Raw genomic sequence first — 26,249 nt, forward strand, 5'->3', positions numbered from 1 at the left:
TGCTATATACCAGATATCAAAGCCCTAGGCCCTGTGGTTTTGGACAAGAAGATTTTTAAAGTTTTCCTTCTGTTGCCATGGCAACCAGAGTTATGCATGGAATTCAATTCTTTGAACAATTTTGAAAGGGGGCCATCCAAAGAATCATTCCTGTGAAGTTTGGTGTAATTCTGCCCAGTGGTTTTCAAGAAGATTTTTTTATAAAATGTTGACGGACACACGACGGACATTGAGCAGTCACAAAAGCTCACCATGGGCCTTTTGTTCAGGTGAGCTAAAAATGTTACAAAACAAGAAGATCCATTTAGCAGTTCATGAGTTTTCTTTTTTTTATAAATTTTAGCTACAGATGCTCTTAAAATGGGCCAAAAAGCATCCCATTAACAAAATTAGGAGAGAACCTTATAATGATGCTACACACCAAGTTTGATGAATCCATCAAGCAGTTTATGAGAAGTTCTTTATTTAAAGTTTTTCTCTATTTTTAGCTCTGATGACACCCAAACGGGGTCAGGGTGAACTATTTGAAAAAACTTGATAAGAGTCCATGCAAGGAAGTTTGGTGTAATTCCAAACAGAAGCTTCAGAGGAGAAGATATTTACATGTAAGTAAAAATGTCGATGCAGGACTATGGACAACGGATGCAGGATGATTGACACAGAACCATCCACCTATACTAATAGCTCACCCTGAACAAAGTTCAGAACTTCAGTGGAGCTAAAATGCAAAGTAGAGTTACATGTATGGAACCTCTACAATGTAAGTCAGTTTTTTGCAATGAATAAGTGTCTGAAATTTCAATCCACTGCCACAAGTGGTTACTAAGATACCAGCTGCGTCTTGCACAGGTGAGTCCAATAGCTCTACCTTTTGTTCAAATACTTGTAGTCAAGCTTAAAAGTAAACAGTACCATTATCGAGTTAATAAAACTACCTCTCTGGTATGAATTTCTCAGGTTCTGGGTACAGGCCTAGACAGTGATGTACTTGCCAGATTGAGTATGAAATATTTGTGTCATGGGGAAACCAGTAACCGTCGATCTCGACATCCTCCTGCTTTGATGTGGTCCTGTTCATCCTATTAAATAAGAAAAGGTATTTGAATTGTGCATTTCGTAGTAAAAATGTCTGTCAGCAGGACAGATATCATAAACAAGAGCATCGCCTTGTGGGTGCAGACGCTCATTTGACTTTTTTTTCTCTGTATAATAGAAATATTGTCCTACCCATGATTTTCTAAGTCCAAATGGGGGCCATAATTGTTGCAAAAAGCAATGTAGAGTTACAGTACTTGCCGAGCTGAGTCAAACTTTTAAAGGCGAATAACTGCTCCAAGTTTTAAAGCAATAGCTTCAGTTACAGAGCTGGCATGAAACAGAGTCATTATGACATCTGACCCCTAAATGTGACCTTGACCTTGAAGTGAGCCCTCCAAAACATGAGTTCTGCATGTTGTCTCAATATGATGAACATTTGTGTCGTTTCTTTGAAATCTTCAAAGGGTTCAAGAGTTAAAGAGTGGACACAAATAGACAGATAGACAATAGGACACCTGTGTCATAACATAATACATCCCTTCGGGCGTATAATAAAAAGATGAAGACAAGTTCTTCAATTCAAACGCATATACAGAATTGTATTAAATGGAAATCATCTCTTTCAGAGAGCTGACAAGAGGATTAACGCAGTTGACTTTCAAGCACTTTAACTGATTCTTTGAAAAAGTGATGCAATGATGAAACAGTTTTTAGGAAGGTTTTTCATTGACTCATGAAATGGTTTCATACTTACTTAGTTATAGGTGGGTACATTCTCAAAGTTTCATTAATAACTTGATCCAGATACGGCATTTCCATAACAATGTCATAACTGACTTCTGTGGCTCCCTGGAAACAAAACCCACAATTCACATTCAGTTAATCTAAATTTATCTAAAAATAAAAGAAAGCACATTTCTGTACGTATTCTGTGACCCCAGTGGGGCTCGAACCCACAACCCCTGGAACGCTCGAACTTGACAATAGTTGTAAGTAACTTGGTTTAATAACCATAAATTTTACATAATAAAGAAATGTTTACACATACAGAAAACAACCTATGACTTTCTCAGGAGCTGCGATTTTTCAAAACATAAATCATGCCTCCAGGAGTATAACCAAAGATGTTGTTTATGAGGTTTTAAGTTTAAAGGTGAAGGTCATATGAAGGTCAAGGTCATCTATTTATGGGAAAGTTTGTAGGTCCTGCCACAAGTATTTTTGAGTGCAAGTATGAACTAAATCAAGTCATTTATGTGAGCTGTAGGATCAAAATTGTTGTTTCAGGTTTTAAGCTTGACCTTGAAGGTCACATATTATAGCGTCAAAGTCATTTCTTGGTCTGTCAGTTTGAAGGTCTTTCAACAAAAAGTGTACAGTGTGAGTTTAAAGCAAATTGGGTCATTAATGTAGGCAATCTGGTTTGTGCAAAGGTCAAGATAACCTATATAATATATAGATAAGTTTGTTGGCCTTGCTACAAGGATTGTTGAGTGAAAGTATGAACTTAATTGGAGCATTAATGTCCAAAAATGCTGTTGGCTGTAGGATCAAAAATGCTGTTTATTACGGTTTAAAGTTTGAAGGCGAAAGTCCTGTGAGGGTCAAGGTAAATTATGTATAAGTCAGTACAAAGGTCTTGCTACAAAGATTGTAAAGTGCGAGTATGAATTAAATCTGGTTATTAATGTGGGCTGTAGGCAATTTGGTTTGAAAAAAAAAAGACAAACGGACAGTTCAATGGCTATTTGTGCGAGGCATAAAAAATCTTGGATTTACCAAAGCTGAAATGAAATTCTCAACCCAAAACAATATAACAATGGATTTACAGGCCTGCTATAATTTTGCTTGGTTGCAATCTATGACTTCAAAAAATCTTCTAATTGATTTAATTAACTTACATCTGGGACATGTTCATCTATTTCATCCAAAAGTTTCTTCTGTACATCAAGGTGTGTTGCCAGCACGTAGGACATGAAGGTCAACAATGAAGCTGTTGTTTCATAGCCTGCAACAAAACCGATTATTCCCTGGCCTAACAGCTCATCTAATGAAAGCTCTGGAATGAAGTAATAACAATTCTAACACGACCAGCAAATAACCTACATACATGTAGAGCAATATCTATCTCGGGTTATTCTGCGTGCGATGACGTCATCCGATTCAGGTGCGTAAGACGGTCCTAAAATGTAGTTACCATTTTTTCTTACACTGTTGATACTTGTATGTCATGTTAGAATCGAAATAATAAGTTCCCAAGTGTGATTTATCGTAGAATAACCCGTTCTCATGTGAAACAATATATCACTCAGGCCTAAGGCCTTCGTGATATATTCTTATGCATAAGAACTCAAAACTCGGGTTATTCTACGATAAACCACGATTGGGAACTTATTATTTCTTAAATAATACAAATAAACAAGAGGGCCATGAAGGCCCTGTATCGCTCACCTGACCTATTGACCTAAAAATCATCAAGATTAACATTCTGACCAAGTTTCATTAAGATATGGTCATAAATGTGGCCTCTAAAGTGTTAACTAGCTATTCCTTTGATATGACACCGTGACCTAGTTTTTGACCCGATATGTCCCAGATTCGAACTTGACCTAAAGATCATCAAGTTTAACATTCTGACTAAGTTTCATTAAGATACAGTCATAAATGTGGACTCTAGAGTGTAAACAAGCTTTTCCTTTGATTTAACCTTGTGACCTAGTTTTTGACCCCACCTGACCCAGATTTAAACTTGACATAAAGATCATCAAGGTTAACATTCTGACCAAGTTTCATTAAGATACGGTCATAAATGTGGTCTCTAAAGTGTTAACTAGCTTTTCCTTTGACATGACCCAGATTCGAACTTGACCTGAAGATCATCACGGTTAACATTCTGACCAAGTTTCATTAAGATATGGTCATAAATGTGGCCTCGAAAGTGTTAACTAGCTTTTCCTTTGATTTGACCCGGTGACCTAGTTTTTGACCCGACATGACCCGGATTCGAACCTGTCCTAAAGATAATCAAGTTTAACATTCTGACTAAGTTTCATGAAGATACAGTCATAAATATGGCCTCTAGAGTGTCAACAAGCTTTTCCTTTGATTTGAGCTGGTGACCTAGTTTGTGACTCCACCTCACCCAGATTTCACTTGAGCTATAGATCATCAAGATGATACAGTCATAAGTATGACCTTAGAGTGTCAACAAGCTTTTCCTTTGATTTGACCTGGTGACCTAGTTTGTGACTCCACCTCACCCAGATTTCAACTTGAGCTATAGATCATCAAGATTAACATTCTGACCAAGTTTCATTAAGATATGGTCATAAATGTGGCCTCTAAAGTGTTAACTAGCTATTCCTTTGATTTGACACCGTGACCTAGTTTTTGACCCGATATGACCCAGATTCGAACTTGACCTAAAGATCATCAAGTTAAACATTCTGACTAAGTTTCATTAAGATATAGTCATAAATGTGGACTCTAGAGTGTTAACAAGCTTTTCCTTTGATTTAACCTAGTGACCTAGTTTGTGACCCCACCTGACCCAGATTTAAACTTGACATAAAGATCATCAAGGTTAACATTCTGACCAAGTTTCATTAAGATATGGTCATAAATGTGGTCTCTAAAGTGTTAACTAGCTTTTCCTTTGACATGACCCAGATTCGAACTTGACCTGAAGATCATCACGGTTAACATTCTGACCAAGTTTCATTAAGATATGGTCATAAATGTGGCCTCGAAAGTGTTAACTAGCTTTTCCTTTGATTTGACCCGGTGACCTAGTTTTTGACCCGACATGACCCGGATTCGAATCTGTCCTAAAGATCATCAAGTTTAACATTCTGACTAAGTTTCATGAAGATACAGTCATAAATATGACCTCTAGAGTGTCAACAAGCTTTTCCTTTGATTTGACCTGCTGACCTAGTTTGTGACTCCACCTCACCCAGATTTCAACTTGAGCTATAGATCATCAAGATGATACAGTCATAAATATGACCTCTAGAGTGTCAACAAGCTTTTCCTTTGATATGACCTGGTGACCTAGTTTGTGACTCCACCTCGCCCAGATTTCAACTTGAGCTATAGATCATCAAGATTAACATTTGGACCAAGTTTCATTAAGATATGGTCATAAATGTGGTCTCTACAGTGTAAACTAGCTTTTCCTTTGATTTGACCTAGTGACCTAGTTTTTGATCCTACATGACCCAGATTCAAAATGGATCTTAACATCATCAATATTAACATTCTGACCAAGTTTCATAAAGATAAATTCATAAATGTGGCCTCTACAGTGTTAACAAGCTTTTCCTTTGATTTGACCTGGTGACCTAGTTTTTGACCCCAGATGACCCAATATCGATCTCATCCAAGACTTTATTAAGAATAACACTTTGATCAAGTTTCATTAAGATTGGGCCAAAATTGTGACCTCTAGAGTGCTAACAATAGTCCAGTAAATCTAGTGTCAAAAATGCAAACGGAAAAAGTTTGCACAGAAATGGTTTTTGTGTTTTCATATTCTACAACATGTGCTGAGTCTATAGTGAAAAATCTACCAAAATCCAAGTATGCAAAATATGATTTTTTTGGGGGAAAAGCTGGAAACTGTATCTAAAACCGCGATTTTCTGGAATATTGATAATACGCCTATATTTTTGAGTAAATTGGAATTTTTAAGCTTAAAAATGTTGAAACTTATCTTGTACATTGTTTTTAATGACTTCTTAACATTGCATGTATAAAAAGATACACAGAAATACCTTTGATACAATTTCATAGTGCATTTTAAAGTTCTTTAACTGTGTTGCAAATATTTTTGTTTTAAATTTGTGGATCAGAGTTTGAAGAAAAAGGGTTGGAATCCTATTAATTTCTTTAACTTGAAGAATAACTGTATGAAAACCCTTACAATGTCAAATACAGGACCGTAGAAAGCATTTTCAGATTGGGGGGATGGGCGCACACATTATGAAAATCAGCTAAATTTGACTCGCTGTCAAAATATTTGCTATGATAATTACCATAATCAGTCAAATTATTTGGGGGACCCCACCCGGACTGTTCCTACGGCCCTGAAATACACACTTAGGCAAGTACGCATGCGGATATGAATGCATTCTTTTATTTGATTTCCATGTCTAACTTACATAGTTACTTCCTGTATGTTTGTAATCATGATGTCTGCTAAACATTTAACATTCAGGAAACACTGTCTCTCAGCAAAACAGATACTTCTGAATTAGGTTACCGACCTACTCACCAGAGATATTCTACAAATATGTTACCCTTCATTTCTTCAGAAATAATTAAACAAGTCCTGATTTCTGAGCTATTATTTTTGTAGATGTAGTAAAATGGGGGTGGGTGGAGGTGAATGAGAGTAGTGCCCTTGTGCTGGGCGAATATCCGAAAGTTTGGGGACAGCAAGCAAATAGCTCTGGGGCTGTTAGTTCTCTACTGTGTCCAGACTTTAGTCTTGAGGAAATCAGTGATGAGTATCCGCAGAGGAGCAGTACATTGACCGGTAACCCGTTTGATGACTGTATCAGATGGTGGGAGTAATATTGCTGACACCACTAATGCTAGTAGGCCTGGTAGGAATAACACCAGATTTAATCCAGACAAGCTGATTAGTACTGGAGATCATTAAGAGGCTGTATCCACTCATAATCTTAGCACTATATGTGTTAGTGCAGATATTGACTCAACCTTTCTTGGAGCGCCCCTTACAGTTTAGAAAATACGGCAACCGTATCAACCCTTAATTCCAACATCCAAAGCAATCTGGCCAGTAATACAAATACTGTATCTACCATTCTGCCCAAGCCACGTGCAATTTAGACAATGTGGATACCTAGTAGCCCTCAAGTCTAGCACCCATATGACTTATGCCATAAATCAGATACATTACTTACCCTTTCTTTGGATGCCCTAGAAAGAATGGATACTGTAGTCACCCCTGTTTCTAGCGCTCAATGTGTTCCGTACAATAATGCAGATACTATGTATCTAACTTATCTCCTAGTTCCATGTGTGCTATAGACAACATGGATGCTGCATTCATCCCACTTCTGACACCAATATAGTGAAAATGGCCATCACTATACCGGGTCCGATACTCCTGTTAGGGGCGGAAGAGGTTTAACAGACAGATATAAATACAATGCAGTCACTAACTACCCAAGATGGCCTTGGATTTCAGTTGGTGATACAGAATAGTTCCAGTTGGTGATACAGAATACGTGAAGATTCAATGGAGTTTGGAAGTTAAGCGATGCTGCTCGTCGATAATTGGTCCTCCAGGCCAGGTGATTGGGATCCTCCTCTCTGATTGGCTGTTTCTCCTGTGACCTCTTACAGTGATCTAATTAAACTTTACTGAATTCCCACTACAGAACTTTAGATTGTTAAAGATTTAGTCAGCACTAAACTCCGGTACAAACGATTTATCACAACTAAGTCCTCTGCACGTCGAACAGACGGAATAGTTGTCATGAAAGTTGTTTGCTGTATATGCCAATCAGGGTCCAGTTGTTCGAAAATTTAACGGGCTGTTGAACTAACCGCCGGTTAACTTTTGATCCAAAATATTAGTTAATGTGGAAACACTAGTATGATGTTTTGATTTTATGGTAAGGACATTTTATTGTTCATATTCCTTAATCTATAACTTTGATTTACTAAGTCTGCGGATGTCTCTAAATTGTTTTTTGTACTTTTAGCATGTGTAAATGTTGAGTTCTGCTCAATCCGGGGCTAGACGGCGTGGACGATAGCATGCATTTCCACTACCGTCCATGAACAGGCTCAATCAAACCGAGCCTGCAACATTTTCGTTTTTGTCGTGTTGAGCGACCTGTGAAGTTTCCACTTTTCTCTATTCTAAGATGTTGAAATATAACCCTAAATGTTAATCAACCATTAGCTTAATCGCCCGTTAAAGTTTCAAACAACTAGGCCCAGGTAACGAGGTGTAAAACATTAGCATGTAGTTGCAGAAAAGTAGGTTTGGAATGTAGTTCACATGCAGAGGACTTGACAATCTAAAGTTCACTTCATCTGGAAGAAATAAAAGCTCAGAAATCAGGACTTGTTTGATTATTTGCATTGATATTGTATTGGTAGAGTTACTAGCTATTACAATACCACATAGCATTTAAGTAAAGCTATACAGTGTGATAACTTCTTAAAATATAATTTTTGTGAATTTTAGTTATTACCCTTACAGAAATAATTGGCCTCTCGTTACCAATAGCAGCTAGGTAGATCTAGCAGTTAAGTAGCTGCTACCACACTGCTACCAGTAGCCGCTAGCTGCTATTGGTGGTGTTTCGTTTGCAAATTATTTTTCCTGCTACTTGTAGTGGCTAGCTGCTACTGTTTCCTGCTACCTCAAATGCTGCTACTTGTTACCTGCTTTTATAGTAGCGGCTAGCTGCTACCTTTTCCTGCTACTTAGCTTCTATTGGTAGTGTTTTGTATGCATATTAGTTTTCTTGCTATACTGGTAGCCGCTACCTATCTGCTACCTTTTCATTCTACCGAGCTTCTACCTTTGAGATTATTGTAGAATATTTTGTGGAGGTCATCTAATCCACCCAGGGTAAACATAGTAAAGTATCATGAAGATTGGACCCCACAGTGTTCAAAACTGAAAAGGTTGACCTAGATATCATGACTAAGACTCATGAAGATTGCAAAAAAATATGGCCTCTAGAGTGTCCACAAGGAAATAGTCTATGTCTATGATCAGATGACAGGCTGACAGATTACGGACGAATGTGGTCTCAAAAGCTCACCTGATCACACTGAGATATTGGTGAGCTAAATAAATGTAGAAGTTCCAAAGACTGGCTCAAAATACAGACCTAAAATCAACAAAAGTGAAAATTAACAAAATATAAACCATTGGTATATTTGGAGACATAATATTGACTAGATCAAGATTTTATTTCATAGAGCTGTCATTGATAGAAAAGTTTGTATTGATATATCAAATGGCAAGTATCGATGATAGAAAATAACAGGCAACTGTCATTTGATATTAATGTTATCAGGTCGAGGCTGATATGCGCTGCCGAGACCTGATAACATTTGTATCAAAAGACAGTTTTTGTTTTTCTATTTACCATGTAAATCACTCAACCTAACTAGAACAACATATGCCCTCATCTCTTGTTTTGTAAAACTGACTTCTGAAGCAAAAAATAACCGTTAAATTTATATTTTACGGATTTGAAAATACATCGGCTCCTGGAATATCTAGCAGCGCCATCTTGAATTCAACTTGGACAATGTTTTTTGACTTTCTGACATTCTTCTAAAAAAACTAACAATCAGAGAGATTCTTACCTGCGTGAAAATAAAAAAAAATCACCCTCTTGAGTAAATAAGAATAGACAACATTTTATACATTTGAATCGAACAACTACATCACATGTCCCAAGCACTGAACATTTCATTTCCAGCTACAGACATTGTGATATCGTGATATATGTTAGGGGGCCTACACAATGACATCATATTAAGTGCTACTTTATTGCTATTGTAGCAGGTAGCTGCTGTCATATTAGACTTAATGTGCCACCAAAATCGCTTTGTAGCTATCATATGTCTGTGCTAGCAGGTTCCTGATACCGAAAGTCTCTACTAGTAGTGAGTAGATAGCAGGTACATAGCAGATACTCACTTCCACCTGCTTCTTTCCTGTTACTAGTTCTTGCTATCAAAAGTGGAAGTGACTAGGTAGCAGCTTGGCTTGCTAGCCGCTACCTTTGTTTCAGTAAGGGTACTTGTTACCCATTTCATAAAGATAATGCTAAAATTGTTGGTTATCATGTTGTTTTAGGCGGCCATATTGGAAATAAGGCAGTCATATTGGATATATGATGTAATATTGGATTAAAATGCTGTAGGGATTATGTGTAATGAACGTTGTTTTACTTTCCTGTTATCATTTGAATGTTTGACACACTCAGATGCAGTATAAAACTACTATGAATCAATTCCAGAAATTCCCTTAAGTTATGGCGGCCATTTTGGATTTGGCAGCCATATTGGATATATATTGTTTCAAATATAATTTTCGGTGACTGGTAATAGACTCTGCTTATATCCTTTAAAATTCTGACAAGTTTAGATAAGTATATATGAAGCTATAATGGAATTCCAAAAATTCGCACTTTCGTTTCATTTTTTCAACATTTTACCCCAAAAATAGGGTATTTGCATCATTGGATTTTGGTAGATTTTTGATATGTCATTCCTGATATGTTATAGATCACACATGCCAAAAATCATTTCTGTGCAAATTTTTTCCCCTAAATTTCGTATTTTTACTGGACTACAAGCTTTTCCTTTGATTTGACCTGCTGACCTAGTTTTTGACTCCACCTCAACCAGATTTCAACCTGAGCTATAGATCATCAAGATTAACATTCGGACTAAGTTTCATTAAGATATGGTCATAAATGTGGTCTCTACAGTGTAAACTAGCTTTTCCTTAGATCTGACCTAGTGACCTAGTTTTTGATCCTACATGACCCAGATTCAAAATGGACCTTAACATCATCAATATTAACATTCTGACCAAGTTTCATAAAGATAAATTCATAAATGCGGCCTCTACAGTGTTAACAAGCTTTTCCTTTGATTTGACCTGGTGACCTAGTTTTTGACCCCAGATGACTCAATATAAAACTCGTCCAAGATTTTATTGAAGGTAATATTCTGACCAAGTTTCATTAAGATTGGGCCAAAAATGTGACCTCTAGAGTGTTAACAGTCAAATTGTTGACGGACGGACGACTGATGACGGACAAAGGGCGATCACAAAAGCTCACCTTTGAGCACTTCGTGCTCAGCTAAAAAAAGAAAAACAAGAGGGCTCTAAAGGCCCTAATAGTATATCATCACCATGACTTAGCCTAGAAAACCTACCATGATAATATTTTATTTGGCATAGATTTCATTAAAGAAAACATTCTGACCACTTTTAATGTAAATCAGGTAGATCATAAACTATGTTTCAATGTTTAGACCCGGTGACATTGTTTTTGACCTGAGGTACCCTACTTTTGAACTTGTCCTAGATTCCAACAAGAACAAGTGAATTAAGTATTGCCATGCCATACAAAGTCCCCTACTGGAAGGCACCTAATTTTCTCTACTGCAGTATAACATAATGAACTGATATCTGTCAACAATGTATAAACAATACTGTACTATATATACAATATGTAATAACAAAACACTTGGATTAAAAGTTGTATATATAAAAACCTATAGTAGTTTTCATATAGCATTTTTGGCCAATTATCAAGAAGGTAAGTTATTTACAGTAAAAAAATCTATACAAGTCCACATAAAACTCTTTACCACGTAGAGATAGGTCAAAATACACCTAAAAATTGGATGTAACATGCATGTTGTACCACAGAAAACTAATAAATAAGTTACAATATAAGCTATTTATAGTAAAAACAAGGGGACATAATTCTAAAAACAAGGATGTCTCATAGCGGTGAACATTTGTACCAAATTACTTCAAAATCCCTCCATTAATGAAGAAGAAATGCTCCGGAAAAAGTCATTCTTGAATTTGGCATTTGACCTCTAAGTGTGACCTTGACCTTTGACCTAGGGACCTGCGGGACCTCATGCGAGTGAACATTTATGCAAAGTTACATCAAAATCCCTCCATGCATAAAGAAGAAATGTTCCAGACAAAGTCATTCTTGTATCTGACCTTTGGCTTCTATGTGTGGCCTTGAACTTCGACCTAGCGACCAGGTTCTTGCGCATGACACACCGACTCCTAGTGGTTATCATTTGTGCCAGGTAATATTCAAATCCTGTTTTGCATGACAAAGTTATACACCGGACAGGAAAAATGTCCCATTGACCTTTGATCTCCAAGTGTGACCTTGACCTTTAAGCTAGGGTTCTGGTTTTGCGCATGACAAGTCGTCTCATCCTGGGGAACATTTATGCCAAGTAATATCAAAATCCCTTGATGGATGACAGAGTTCTGGACCGGACAGGAAAAAACCATATTGACCTTTGACCTCAAATTGTGACCTTGACCTTTGAGCTAGCTAGGGATCCAGGTTTTGCTCATACATGTCACCATGGGACATTTGCCTAATATATCAAATGGCTGAAGCCTGATCGGCGAATATTATGTTGGACCAGTTAGTTACCATATAGTTTTTAGTTTTTCTTAAAATTATACCAGTAAATTCAACCCAAAAGTTTATAGAAATCATACATGGTTACGTTAATGTGGGAGATTAAGTCGGCTATCTAACGTCCAGGATTCAGATTTTTTTAAAAAACATGTGGCGTTCTGATTTATACTACGTTTTACCTTGACATATAGACTGCGATTGAACTCTATCGAATTACCAATCCTCTTGAGCTGTGAATTTGTCCTGCTGGATGTTGCAACTTGTAAGCCTGCGCAATTTTAATGCACATTATGTTAATGAGTAATTCATTTGCACAATTACAAGGCAGGAAAATGCAGATTACAGTATTGTTCATAGCAAGGGATGACATCACTTAACTATCCATGCTGAACTTGAAGTGACAGAGTTAATGGAAACATTTACTGTTGACTCATTGGACCTGAACAGCAGGACCGTCAAGCTTTCCCTTTGCCGATATAAAATACCTTCATTGATGGCAGGTTTGGACCGGACAAAAAAGCTCTGTGTGACATTGACCTCAAAGTCCTGACTTTGACAGGTATGCAATCCGAAAGACACGTGTTCATCATGGACATTGTGCCAAGTGATATTGATCCTGACGAATGACAGAGTTGACGACACATCGACTTTCATGATGGGTTACACTATTGTGCCAAGGGTAATATTAAAAATCCCTTCATGGATGGCAGAGTTATGGACCGGACAGGAAAAATGCCCTGTTGACTTTTGACCTCCAATTGTGACATTGACCTTTAAGGTTGGGGTCCGGGTTTTGCGCACGACATGTCGTCTCATCATGGGGAACATTTGTACCAAGTAATATTAAAATCCCTTCATGGATGACAGAGTTATGGACCGGACAGGGAAAATGCCCTGTTGACCTTTGACCTCCAATTGTGACCTTGACCTTTAAGGTAGGGGTCCGGGTTTTGCGCATGACATGTTGTCTCATCATGGGGAACATTTGTACCAAGTAATATTAAAATCCCTTCATGGATGACAGAGTTATGGACTGGACACGAAATTGCGAATGGACGGAAGGACGGAATGACGGACGGAAAAGCGCATTCCTATAGTCCCCGAAACTGGTTTTCAACCAGTAGGGCACTAATTACATTCTGGCAAAATTTATGATGATCAAGCTGAAAAAGTGGCCTCTACAGTGTTATCAAAGTTTATCTATGATTTATCCTAATGGCCTAATTTTTTCTCAAGTGACCGAGTCACACATTTATCCCCGATTTTAAACTGACAAACATTCCAACCAACTTCTGTGAAGATAAACAGAAAATGTGACCTTCTGACAGTTGACAATGTTCTCCTGTATTTTGACTTAGTGACAAAGTTTTATGTTCATCACATATAAAATGAGGCCTTTAGAGTTTTAACAAAATTTCATATAACTTGATCTGTGACCTAGTTTCTGACTTGTGGTTAGCCAGTTTTGAATGTAAGATTGGTTTTAAATTGGCAAATATTCTGACAAAATTTCATAAAAATTAGGTAGCAAATGTGGCCATTAAAAAGTTAACTTTTTAATTCACCTAGTGACCTCGTTTCAGACCCCCAGATGACCCATCAGCGAAATCATCTGAATTTTTTGCTCATCTATTCGAAAAATAGTCTAGCTATTCTACTCAACCTGGTGTTGGCATCCGCGTCAAACCTTGGTTAAAGCTTTGCATGCAAGTACATACAGCTATCATTTAAAGGCATTTACATGTAGCTTTGAAAACTTAATTTTTCTTTTTTCTAGGTCAATTACCAACCTCACAGGGTCAAATTCCATAACTCTGACATGACTATTGTATTTGAGCAAATTATGCTCCCTTTTGGACTAAGAAAATCCTGGTTAAAGTTTTACATGCAAGTTAATATCTCCAAAACTTGTGCAGATACTGTCAGAATTGAAACTTCATGTGCCTCTAGAGTTATACAACTAGTTGATAGCATTAAGTCCCATAACTCTGACCTGCATTTTAGGCAAATTATACCCCCTTTTGGACTTAGAATCTTTTTTATTTTTCTAGATCAATTACCAACCTCACTGGGTCAAGTTCGATAACTCTGACATGTATTTTGAACAAATTATGCCCCCCTTTTAGACTTAAAAAATTCTGGTTAAACTTTTGCGTGCAAGTTACTTTCTGCAGAACAAATGCAAATATTAAATTGAAACTTCACATGTGCCTTCGGGGATATAAAACTAGTTAACTGCATCAAGTCCCATAACTCTGACATGCATTTTGGTGAAATTATGCCCCCTATTGAACATAAAACTTCTTGTTAAAGTTTTGCATACAAGTTACTATCTCCAAAAATGATCCAGATACTGGATTGAAACTCTACAGATGATCTTAACAGTTAGGGTAACATTTTCCTGCTTCTGGGACAATAGTTAGAAAAGTCGAGCATTGGCTGTCTTATGGACAGCTCTTGTTATCAAGGGTTATGTTCTGACCAAGATTTTATAAAAATTGGGCTAAAATTGTGACATCAAGTGTGTTAACAGTACGATAGACATAGATCAAAAAAGCTCTCTCTGAGCACTTGCTCAGGTCAACTTCAGCATGTATAGCACTTTGCTCAGATCAACTTCAGCATGTATAAACAATTGAAATACTTCTGCACTGTGGAAACACAGCTTATCCAGTTCACAGTTACAGGTTTTAAAGCTTGTATTCATACTTTTTGCAGATTGAGTACCATCCTCTGTCTCCCCTTGCAACTCTGCATTCATCATCAGTTGTAACATGTCTGTTCTCTCCGTCTACAATAAGACAACACTATATAAGTATAATGATAAAACTATGCAGATGATAATATTAAAGATAAATGTAGATTTTAGGGCTAGTATGATTTAAAAATTTTGAAACTGGTTAATCGATTGTATGAAATCAAATTGAACTGGTTAATCAGCCACCATATTGAAAATGCTGTTTTCTTTCCTGACGACCGTATCAAAGCAGCTGATTTCATTAGGAGCTAACCGCCTCGGTAGCCTAGTGGTAGAGCATCCGCTTCGAGTGCGGGAGGTCGTTGGTTCGATCCCCGGCCGCGTCATACCAAAGACGTAAAATATGGTACTAGTAGCATCCTCGCTTGGCGCTCAGCATTAAGAGGATAGTGCTAGGACTGGTCAGCCCGGTGTCAGTATAATGTGACTGGGTGGGGTATCATGCCACGTGTCTACGGCGTGATATTCCAGCGAGGCAGCACTATAAAGTTGGGTATTGTGCTCACTGCTATAAGTAGACACCGTCGTTTATATGACTGAAAAATTGTTGAAAAGACGTTAAACCCGAACACACACACACACATACTGACTTTATCATTTGTAAGCAGTGTGATAATTAACAAATCATATTAGAGTGTATTTTATTTTGAATATATCATGCCAGGCAAATCAGAGAATATTGACTATGTTGTTGTGTTTCAGCCGAAATATACTACGGGTCTATGCACTGGTCAAAGAAATCTGATTGAAATTTTATGATGTTTATTGTTTGAGAGCAATTAGCGGTTTTGCATAACTGAAACCTGTTTCACCTAGTAATCGAATCAGATCCCATTAACTGAGCAATCATCCCAGTTAATGTAGATTTCCTAAGGGTACTGGGGATAGCAAACACATATGTCACGGTATAGACTTGGTCACGCTAGGGGAGAACATGTGTCAGGCAGCCCAGCTAGCTCAGTCGGTAGAGCACTCGTCCCATAAGTGAGGGGTCCCGTGTTCGAGCCCTTGACTGACTGCACATTTTTCTCACCCTGTGACATTTGGCGCCCAACATGCGACCCTGGCATGCTTGATTGGTCAGTCTTACAACGCTAGCAATATATATCCAGAATATGGGGGGTGGGGGTATGTCATGGTACGGACTTGGTCACGTTAGGGGAGAAGATGTCTCAGGCAGCCGGTTAGCTCAGTCGGTAGAGCAATCGACCTGTAAGCGAGGGGTCCTGGGTTCGAGCCCCGGACTGACTGCATATTTTTTTCACCCTGTGACACATATATAGCCAAACGATTCAAAATAAGCCACCAATATAAACTGTAGTGGTAAAATATAGCAGACTGGTCGCTTCGAATACCTATAAGCAGGTACCTTTAAAGTAAAGTATATGAAAAATATGAAAGATATGAAACCCTGTTGGTAAGTAAATAGGGTGTTGGGTGAGAGTGTGTGAAGGGAAATAATGCCACTAATATACAAGGCAACATACATAAACATAATACAACAATTTGAGCTACGCCATGAGAAAATCATCATAGTGGCTTTGCAACCAGCATGGATCCAGACCAGCCTGCACATTCAAGCAGTCTTGTCAGGATTCATGCTGTTCGCTTTCAAAGCTTATTGCTATTAGAGAAACCATTAGCGAACAGCATGGATGCTGACCAGACTGCGTGGATGCACAGGCTGGTCTGGATCCATGCTGGTCGCAAAGCTACTGTTTGTTTTCTCATGGCGCAGCTCATTTCTTGCTATTCAACCACAAATTTCAATGCACCAATACTGCAGTACATGTAGATGCAATTTGTTTGAGAGCAAAGGGGCATAACTCTGCAATGCTTAAAGTTACTCACATTCTGCATCCAATGATAAACATTTGACGCATATCTACACTTTATGATTTCACCTGTTTAACAATCAATTTTCACTTCTCAAAATTCATGGAAAATGTAATATAAAAATTATTTAAGTTGCTATGCATATAGTAACAGTAGTATGCGTGTGTGTGTGCGCGTCCGCGCACGATTGTTTAATGTCTTTTTCAACAATCTTTCAGTCATATAAACAATGGTGTCTACTTATAGCAGTGAGCAAAACTTTATAGTGCTGCCTCACTGGAATATCACGCTGTAGACACATGACATGATATGCAACCCAGTCACATTATACTGACACCGGGCTGACTAGTGCTAGCACTATCCTCTTAATGCTGAGCACCAAGTGAAGAAACTACTAGAACCATTTTTTTACATCTTGGTATGATGCGGCCAGGGATTAAACTCACAAACTCCCGCATTCAAAGCGGGCGCTCTACCACTAGGCTACCGAGGCAGTAAGTATAGTAACAGAGCACCATACCTGTTACCATCGAAGGTAAGAGCCCTTCATTTAGACAGACAGATGGACGTCCAACTTTCCCAGACAAAATAATTAAAGGACTAATAAAATCAGAATACAGGTTATAAAGCTATGACCAAGACAAGGTGTATGTACACAGGCAAACACAGAGATTCCATCAACAGGAGGGTTCTAAGTCAGATTCCACTACAAACTATTTCCCCTACCCTAAATCGTCTACAGGATACTTACATCACATTTTTCCTGCCGCTCCTTAATTATTTTCTTGATCACATCAACGAAGAATGCTAGAGAATCTTTCGGGAAAAAGAAACTAATTCCAAACATCTTCATAAGAAACCAAGCCAAGTCTGGAAATAGTACTGAAATAAAACTGATAGATAGATTGTTTATTTGAGCTGTGCCATGAGAAAACCAACATAATGTAGTGCATTTGCGACTAGCATGGATCCAGACCAGCCTACGCATCCGTGCAGTCTTGTCGGGATCCATGCTGTTCACTTTCAAAACCTATTGCAATTTGAGAAACCTTAAGTGAACAGCCTGGACCCTGACCAGACTACGTGGATGCGAAGGCTTGTCTAGATCCATGCCGGTCGCAAATGCACTATGTTGGTTTCTTATAGCGTGGCTCATGTGTATACTTTGGATACAGTACTTTTTTTAAACAGTATTTCAGTTATGTAATGGCCAGCAATTAACAAATTGTCCTCGATTATGTTCCAGAACATACCTGTTCTTTGCATGTTACTGCTTCCTTGCACACACGAGTAAGAGCTGGAAGAAAACTGCTTTCAAACACATCAAATTATATCAAGAGCTGTCCGCAAGACAGCACGCTCAACTTTTCTCAGTGCTTCACTTTGAATTAGGGCTTTGCCAGTAAAAACTTAATTAAACTTTAACAAAAAAATTCTAAGTTAAAAAGGGGCATCACTCTGTCAAAATTCAAATCAGAGTTATATATATTGCTTTTCCTGGTAAGGGCTTTGATAGTAACTTAAATAACTATCTTTAAGTTTCAAGTCAAAAGTGTTGATAGTATGTATTTGACTTTATCAAAAACTTTAACCATTAAATTCTAAGTTAAAAAGAGGCATACCTGTCAAAATTAAGTAATGGGGATTATTTTACCTGGTGTAGACTTTGATAGTAAATAACTATTTTAAGTTTCAAGTCAATAACTTTGATAGTAATAGAGATATCTGACTTATTGGAAACTTTAACAAATGACGGTGGTGACGCAGACACTTTGGCGAGTGCAACAGCTCCATTTTTTTCTACGAAAAATCAAGCTAAAAAAAACTAGTATGGTGACCACATGATATGGATACCCCCACATAATGCGCCATCTTCTCAAATAGCAATATTTTTAGTACCGACCATCCAATGAAAGATGTTACTGTACATTTTGCATATTGTATGCTGATAAGGCTGTACATCTGAGCATCTTTGAATCTATTCCTTCATGAAGTGTAGTTGTCAAGGAGTTGAACAAACTTTTTCTTCACTATGGCATTTTGTGAAATTAAGGAAAGGCTATAATTCTAGAAAAGAAACAGCCACAGAAAAAAAGCCCATTATTTATGGCCATCTTCATATTAAGGTCCTTCATAATTATGTGGAACATTCAAGCATATCCTTTCAATAGTGTTTGCGGAGTCTGAAAGGCAAGATTTTTCTATATATTCCATAAGGCAAAACTATCAACAGTCTATAACTGGGGTAAAATAAGTCACAGTGTTGATGCAAATCAGACTTATAGTGTAGGAGCTGCTGGACACACAGGATTTCAGGATGTTTGGATGGACGTACAGACAGCAGCAACACTGTAATGCTCCCTGCATAAATGTAGAATCATAAAACATTGTTATAAAATAACGTCATAAAATATATCATAAAACATTGTCACAGACATAGTCAAAACAAGGAGCTGCATTCAATAAACGTTTGATGCCCCCAGTGGCGTCCTTGTCGATAGATTTTGCACCTTAGTCCAAAACGAGGTCAAGGTCAAGGTCAAACTGAGGTCAGGTGATGTTTGAAGATGAGGAATGGTCACAGTTTACATCTGTATTAGTATCAATTCACTCTTGTAAGGGGTATTGATGCTAGACGAAACGGTCCCATTTGGTTAACTAAGAGATGGCCTATATCAAGCAATCTAAGTCCAAAATGAGGTCAATGTCAAACTGAGGTCTGGTGATGTCTGAAGATAAGGAATGGTCACAGGTTACATCTGCATTAGTATCAAGTTATTCTAGTAAGGGGTATTGATGCTAGACAAAACGGTCCAGTTTGGTTAACCTCGTACTGATTGATGGACGGACGGGCCCGATACGATTCATGCATGAGGTGGTCATTCCATTATTTGAAAACAATAGAATGACCACTTGAGGAACAAAAGAATTAAGTGGTTACGGAATGAGTACAAAGGATTTCTATTGTCCTAGGCCACACCTCCTACCACCTAAGGTACCAATAGTGTGCTCGGACGAACGGACGGACGGACAGGACAATCACTATATGCCTCCCGCATCAGTAGATGCTGGGGCCATAAGAATATCAACTTCTTTGACCTTGAGTTTTGGCCTCTAACCCTATTGCATCTTACCGAAGAAATTTATCACGCTACGTGTGGTAATCAAGATTAAGATGAAGGCCTTGTATCGCTCATCTGACCTATTGACCTAAAGATCATCAAGATTAACTTTCTGTCCAAGTTTCATTCAGATATGGTCATAAATGTGGCTTCTAGAATGTTAACTAGCTTTTCCTTTGATTTGACCTGGTGACCTAGTTTTTGACCCCACATGACCCAGATTCGAACTTGACCTAAAGATTATCAAGGTCAACATTCTGACCAAGTTTCATGAAGTTACAGTCATAAATGTGGCCTCTAGAGTGTTAACAAACTTTTCCTTTGATTTGACCTTGTGGCCTAGTTTTTGATCCAACCTGACCCAGATTCAAACTTGATCTAAAATTCATCAACATTAACATTCTGACCAAGTTTCATTAATATACGGTCATAAATGTGACTTATACAGTGTTAACTAGCTTTTCCTTTGATCTGACCTGGTGACCTAGTTTTTGACCCCATCTGACCCAGATTTGAAGCTGACCTAAAGATCATCAAGATTAACATTTCGACCAAGTTTCATTAAGATATAGTCATAAATGTGGCCTCTAAAGTGCTAACTAACTTTTTCTTTTGATTTGACCCGGTGACCTAGTTTTTGACCCCACATGACCCATATTAAAACTTGATCTAAAGATAATCAAGATTAGCATTCTAAGTTTCATGAAAATAAAGTCATAAATGTGGCCTCTAGAAGGTTATCAAGCTTTTCCTTTGATTTGACCAAGTGACCTATTTTTTGAGCCCACCTGACCAAGATTTGAACCTGACCATAAGATCATCAAGATTAAGATTCTGACCAAGTTTCATTAAGATATGGTCATAAATGTGACCTCTAGAGTGTTAACTAGCTTTTCCTTTGATTTGCCCTGGTGACCTAGTTTTTAACCCTACATGAGTCAGATTCACATTGGACCTAAAGATCATCAAGACTAACATTCTGACCAAGTTTCATGAAGATACAGTCATAAATGTGGTCTCTAGAGTGTTAACTAACTTTTCCTTTGACGACCTGGTGACCTAGTTTTTGACCCCAGACGATCCAATATCGAACTCGCCCAATATTTTATTGAGAGTAACATTCTGACCAAGTTTCATTAAGATTGGGCCAAAACTGTGACCTCTAGAGTGTTAACAAGCTTTTTCTTTGGTTTGACCTGGTGACCTAGTTTTTGAACCCAGATAACCAGATATCGAACTTATTCAAGATTTTATTGAGCGTAACTTCTGACCAAGTTTCATCAAAACTGTGACCTCTAAAGTGTTAACAAGCTTTTCCTTTGATTTGACCTGGTGACCTAGTTTTTGACCTAAGATGACCCAATATCGAAATCTTCCAAGATTTTATTCAGGATTATATTCTGACCAAGTTTCATTAAGACTGGGCCAAAATTGTGACCTCTAGAGTGTTAACAGTCAAATTCTTGACGACGGACGGACGGATGACGGACACAGGGCGATCACAAAAGCTCACATTGAGCACTTCGTGCTCAGGTGAGCTAAAAACTGGGAACTGTGCCATAAAACACAACTGTATTAAACAATGCCATAAGCAACAGTGACACCAGGGCAAATACAATCCTCCTTATTTTCTGAATCGTCAATTTAGTACCAAGTAATAGGTTTTACTGAATAATGTCAACCCCAAACTGTACAAATATACAAAACATGTCTGTTATTTTGTTTTTATTTTCTTCCTACAACAGTGTAGTGTGTGAACATGCATAAGTGTTTATTTCAATAAATTTCTGTCATAAATATGAACCTGACAATATCTGAGCCGTGCTGTGAGGAAACCAACTGAGACCAGGATCCATGCTGTTCGCTTTCAAAGCCTATTGCAATTAGAGGAACTGCCAGCGAACAGCATGGATCCTGAGCAGACTGCGCGCTACGCAGGCTGATCTGGATCCATGCTGGTCGCAAATGCACTATATTTGTTTTCTCATGATGCGGCTCATTTTGTACTTACTGGCAAGCAGAGTGCTTGGATTAAGTGAAGCTTGTCCAAATACTTTCTGTGCGAGAGAAACAAAAGAGTCATCAGGATTGTTGTATGCATCTGTCCTTATACCAAACGCTGTACCTGCAATCACATCCATTGTGTAGCAGCCAAGGTGTCTGCAAATACAGATAAAACTAAAGACGTGAGGCTGTTGTTGTGATTTTGTGACAAAACTTAGACAACTGCGAACAGAGCAAATCTGTCACAGCTAGACTGCAGTTCTTAAGGGTTACATAAGAATGCAACTATTATTGTAAAAGAATCTATTTTCGCTGGGTCAAAACTTTCGCTGCTGTACATAATTATGTGAACCAATTCAACTGGAAATCAAGTCATGATCCAAGCAATGTTTTAATCAACCACTACACAGACTGGTTAAAAATAATTTCCTGCCAATCAGGCTGAATTAAGTTTTGTTATATAGTAAACAGAGCATCTTACTTCCTACTGTCAACTTCTTCACCAGACTTCGCTTTCTCAATCAACCCCGATGTTAGAAGTTCTGCACAATAATTTATCTCTTTGGTCATCTGCAACAAAAAGCAAATTTGTTGAAAAGAAATTCTGTCAACTTCCTTATTAGTTAAATTGTAAAACAATTCAAGGGCAACAACTCTGGCCTCGCTGATGTGATCCTGATGATAGTTTCATGAGAACCACCAAACTAAGATGTTGTATATTTATTATGAATACATGTATAATGAAGTTCTATTGGCTACATCATAATACTCTGTGGCCAAGTGGTTAAGGTTCACTTAACCCTCTCCATTGGGGGTTGAAGCCTCACTTTGGGGCATAGAATTCTTCATGTGAGGAAACCACCCAGCTGGCTTATGGAAGGTCTGTACTTCTACCACTGTGCCCGCCTTTGATGAAATAATGCCAGTAAGAGCACCTAGGTTCTTCCTTGATCAAGGAAAGCTTTAATTTGTAGCAATCTATGTATGAATTTTAAAGCAACTGGAAAAGAAGGGTCAAAATATAGGACTATAAGTACTCTTTTTATCTGCATTTTCTGTAACATATATATGGTCACATTTAGACTGAATGGTGGAGAAGGACTTTAGTTGCTTCTGAAGATATTATTTTTGGCATGAGCTGGTACCTTGGTAGAAACACCAAACTTTGTCAAGTCATTCAGGTAGCTTCCTCACATCTAATGATTCTACAATGTCATTCGTCAGTTTCAAACCAACAGAGGTGACAAACAAATGATTAAAAAGTCAGTGACATTTGCCACCAGTAACTTCAGAAAAATGGTAAAAAGTACAATCATATGTATATATAATTTTCAAGCCGCTTCAACAATATTTCAGTATCAATGTCTCTCTCACTGTAAGTTTTTAAATAACCTGACCTTCTTCAGTTTACCAGCACTGAAGGTTGGTGTAATTATATTTCTAACTCGTTTCCATTGCTCATCTTTCAGGGACAGTAATGTCTTGTTCATTGGCCAAGGATCAAAATCCTCCATTGTCTGCAACAGAAGAAGTATCCTGAAATATATTACTGTCAAATAATGGCAATGATACATAGGTATGTTATTTTATAATAGATATGGGAAGTCAATAGAGAAGTGAAATTTTAACTTGTACAGATCTTACATATTACTTCTGTGTGTAGGGGGGGGGCAGAAATGTGAGGGTGTAGGTGAAAAATAGAAAAACAAGAGGGCCATGATGGCCCTATATCGCTCACCTGAGTACTACCGCTTTAACCAAAAACAAAAAATTCTTACAAGATATGTCAAAATACACCTAAAACTTGGAGGTACCATCCATGTTGTACCACAGAAAAGTGGTCTCAGTTTTTCCCTACGGCCAATAATAAAAACGTTACTAAATAAACTATTTATAGTAACATAAAATGAAGTAATAAAAAAAAATATTTTAAGCAAACAAAAGAAGGATTTGCCAAATAAAAACAAGAGCACTGCAATGCAACGCCAATGCAGAGCAATATTCACCTTGACATTGAATTTAGCCATCCGAAACATGCGCTCTGCACATCCTTTCAATGAGTGAACATTTGTGTCAGGGTTCTCTGAAATCCATCAAGGGGTTCAAGAGTTACAGAGCGGAAGGGAAATTGCTAACCAAAACACAGACAGACAGATGGACACCGAGGCGATAACATAATACGTCCCTGCGGGCGTATAAAAATGAATCGAGATCTTATGGTGATACAAGTTGTGTACAAGTTTGGTTAAAATCAAATCATAAATGAAGCTGCTATTGTGCAGACAAGGTCACAATAGCCAATTTTGACCCCTTCAGGGGCCATAACTCTGGAACCCATTATGGGATCTGGCCGGTTCAAGAAAGGAACCAAGATTTTTTGGTGACACAAGTTTTGTTCAAGTTTGATTAAATTCAAATCATAAATGAAGCTGCTATTGTGCAGACAAGGTCAAAATAGCTAATTTTGGGCCTTTCAGGGACCATAACTCTGGAACCCATAATGGAATCTGGCCAGTTCCAGAAAGGAACCAAGATATTATGGTGATACAGGTTGTGTGCAAGTTTGGTAAAAATCAAATCATAAATAAAGTTGCTATTGTGCAGACAAGCTCAAAATAGCTAATTCTGGCCCTTTCAGGGGCCATAACTCTGGAACCCATAATGGGATCTGGCCAGTTCAAGAAAGGAACCGAGATCTTATGGTGATACAAGATCTGTGCAAGTTTGGTTAAAATAAAATCATAAATGAAACCACTATCGTGCAGACAAGAAATTGTTGACGGACGGATGCACGCACGCACGGACTGACGACGGGTGATCACAAAAGCTCACCTTGTCACTATGTGACAGGTGAGCTAAAAAGGAGAATTTGTTGGGGACAAGGTGAGGATATGAGGGCTAGTAAGAAACAATAGGAGATATAAGTTAGTGTATGTGTATGAAATGGTAATAAAAATATAAATAAATATCTTTTTAGGGAGATGGGGTCACAGGGCTGAGGTGCAATGGTGTAAAAGAGGCCATATGACGGATTGCTAGAAGCAATACGTGATTTATAATATAAAATAGTACAAAAAATGTGAAAACATTGGTGGGATGGGGCAAGTGTGTAATAGAGGATGGTATAAATTAGGTAGAGGTGGGTGGGACTATGAGGAATACTGAAAATCATTGTGAGTTTTAGGACCTAAGTTAGTGGATAATGTGGACAAAAATGATACTACTGGTAGGAGAGATAATAGTGGGGAATCTGTGATGTGAGAGATTTTTAAACAACATATAATTGAAATCAATTTACAAAGAGACACATTGAAATTGATGTGTTGTGAAACTTTAAGAATTATTACTACAATAATCTGACTGAAATTGACCTTCAGGGAATCTTATCCTAACAAACCTATGTCTGCTCCTTTCCAAGACCAATCCTTATAATATGAACTGCGCCATGAGAAAACTAACATAGTGGGTTTGCGACCAGCATGGATCCAGACTAGCCTGCAGGCTGGTCAGGATCCATGCTGGTCGCAAACCCACTATGTTGGGTTTCTCGTGGCACAGCTCAATTATCACGTTAGATCATAAAAGGGGCAGTAGTTTAAAAATATAGTGAAATAGAGAAGTTTACACAAAACTTTGACCAACACATATCTGACCCCAGTGACCTTGACCTAATCTACAAATGCCTACCCCTTACCATGACCATCTATTATGTTAAGACTGGTGATAATAGATGTGGCAGTGAAACTGAGTAGTTCATCTTACAATGATGCCAACAGTGACACTGACAGCGATGCCACGGCAAGTACAGTAGCCCTCGATCCTTATTCTATGAATTGGTTGAGCTATTACTAATCTGATCAAAATATTCTCTACTGCCGTTACCTTGTTGTTTTTTAATCTAAAATGCATCAGTGCCTTAAATTTAAATTTACATGTGTATTTCGACCACCCATAAAAGGAGTAACTCTTTACAAAAAGAATCTAACATCACGAGACATGTGTCCAGACACTGTGGCCACCACTACCTGGTTTCATGATTCTTCAGATATAATATTATGCAACATAACTTTTAAGCACTTTATGTGGTCAGACTGTGTGACGTCAGGGTTTTTTCTTGCAGTTTTGGGAGCACAGCCTATACCCCCAAATTTGGGAATTTTGATGTGTAAATGTTCCATATTGGGAAATATTTAGTCCCACAGGATATAGTAAGGATGTGTTTAAGCACTTTCTCATACACTTGTTTCACATTGTACAACCTCTTTAACATGCTGCCATTACAAAATT

At 37.9% G+C, this 26,249-nt stretch overlaps 1 protein-coding gene across 2 annotated transcripts in view; it reads right to left on the reverse strand.

The window, feature by feature from the left end:
* The window catches only part of LOC123531218 (cytochrome P450 3A14-like), a 58,056-nt gene that overhangs the window by 16,356 nt on the left and 15,451 nt on the right, over positions 1-26,249 (reverse strand). The window contains exons 5-12 of one of the 2 annotated variants that reach the window (XM_045312012.2): positions 23,360-23,479; positions 22,444-22,532; positions 21,970-22,118; positions 17,588-17,718; positions 14,952-15,033; positions 2,940-3,097; positions 1,793-1,887; positions 936-1,079 (exon numbers count right to left, since the gene is read on the reverse strand). In XM_045312012.2, the coding sequence (XP_045167947.2) occupies positions 936-1,079; positions 1,793-1,887; positions 2,940-3,097; positions 14,952-15,033; positions 17,588-17,718; positions 21,970-22,118; positions 22,444-22,532; positions 23,360-23,479 (968 nt within the window). Of the gene's footprint in view, positions 1-935; positions 1,080-1,792; positions 1,888-2,939; positions 3,098-14,951; positions 15,034-17,587; positions 17,719-21,969; positions 22,119-22,443; positions 22,533-23,359; positions 23,499-26,249 lie in introns of both variants that reach the window. The other variant, XM_045312013.2, reaches the window with a different exon arrangement.

Source organism: Mercenaria mercenaria, chromosome 11 (genome assembly GCF_021730395.1).
Source record: "Mercenaria mercenaria strain notata chromosome 11, MADL_Memer_1, whole genome shotgun sequence".
Classification (NCBI taxonomy): domain Eukaryota; kingdom Metazoa; phylum Mollusca; class Bivalvia; order Venerida; family Veneridae; genus Mercenaria; species Mercenaria mercenaria.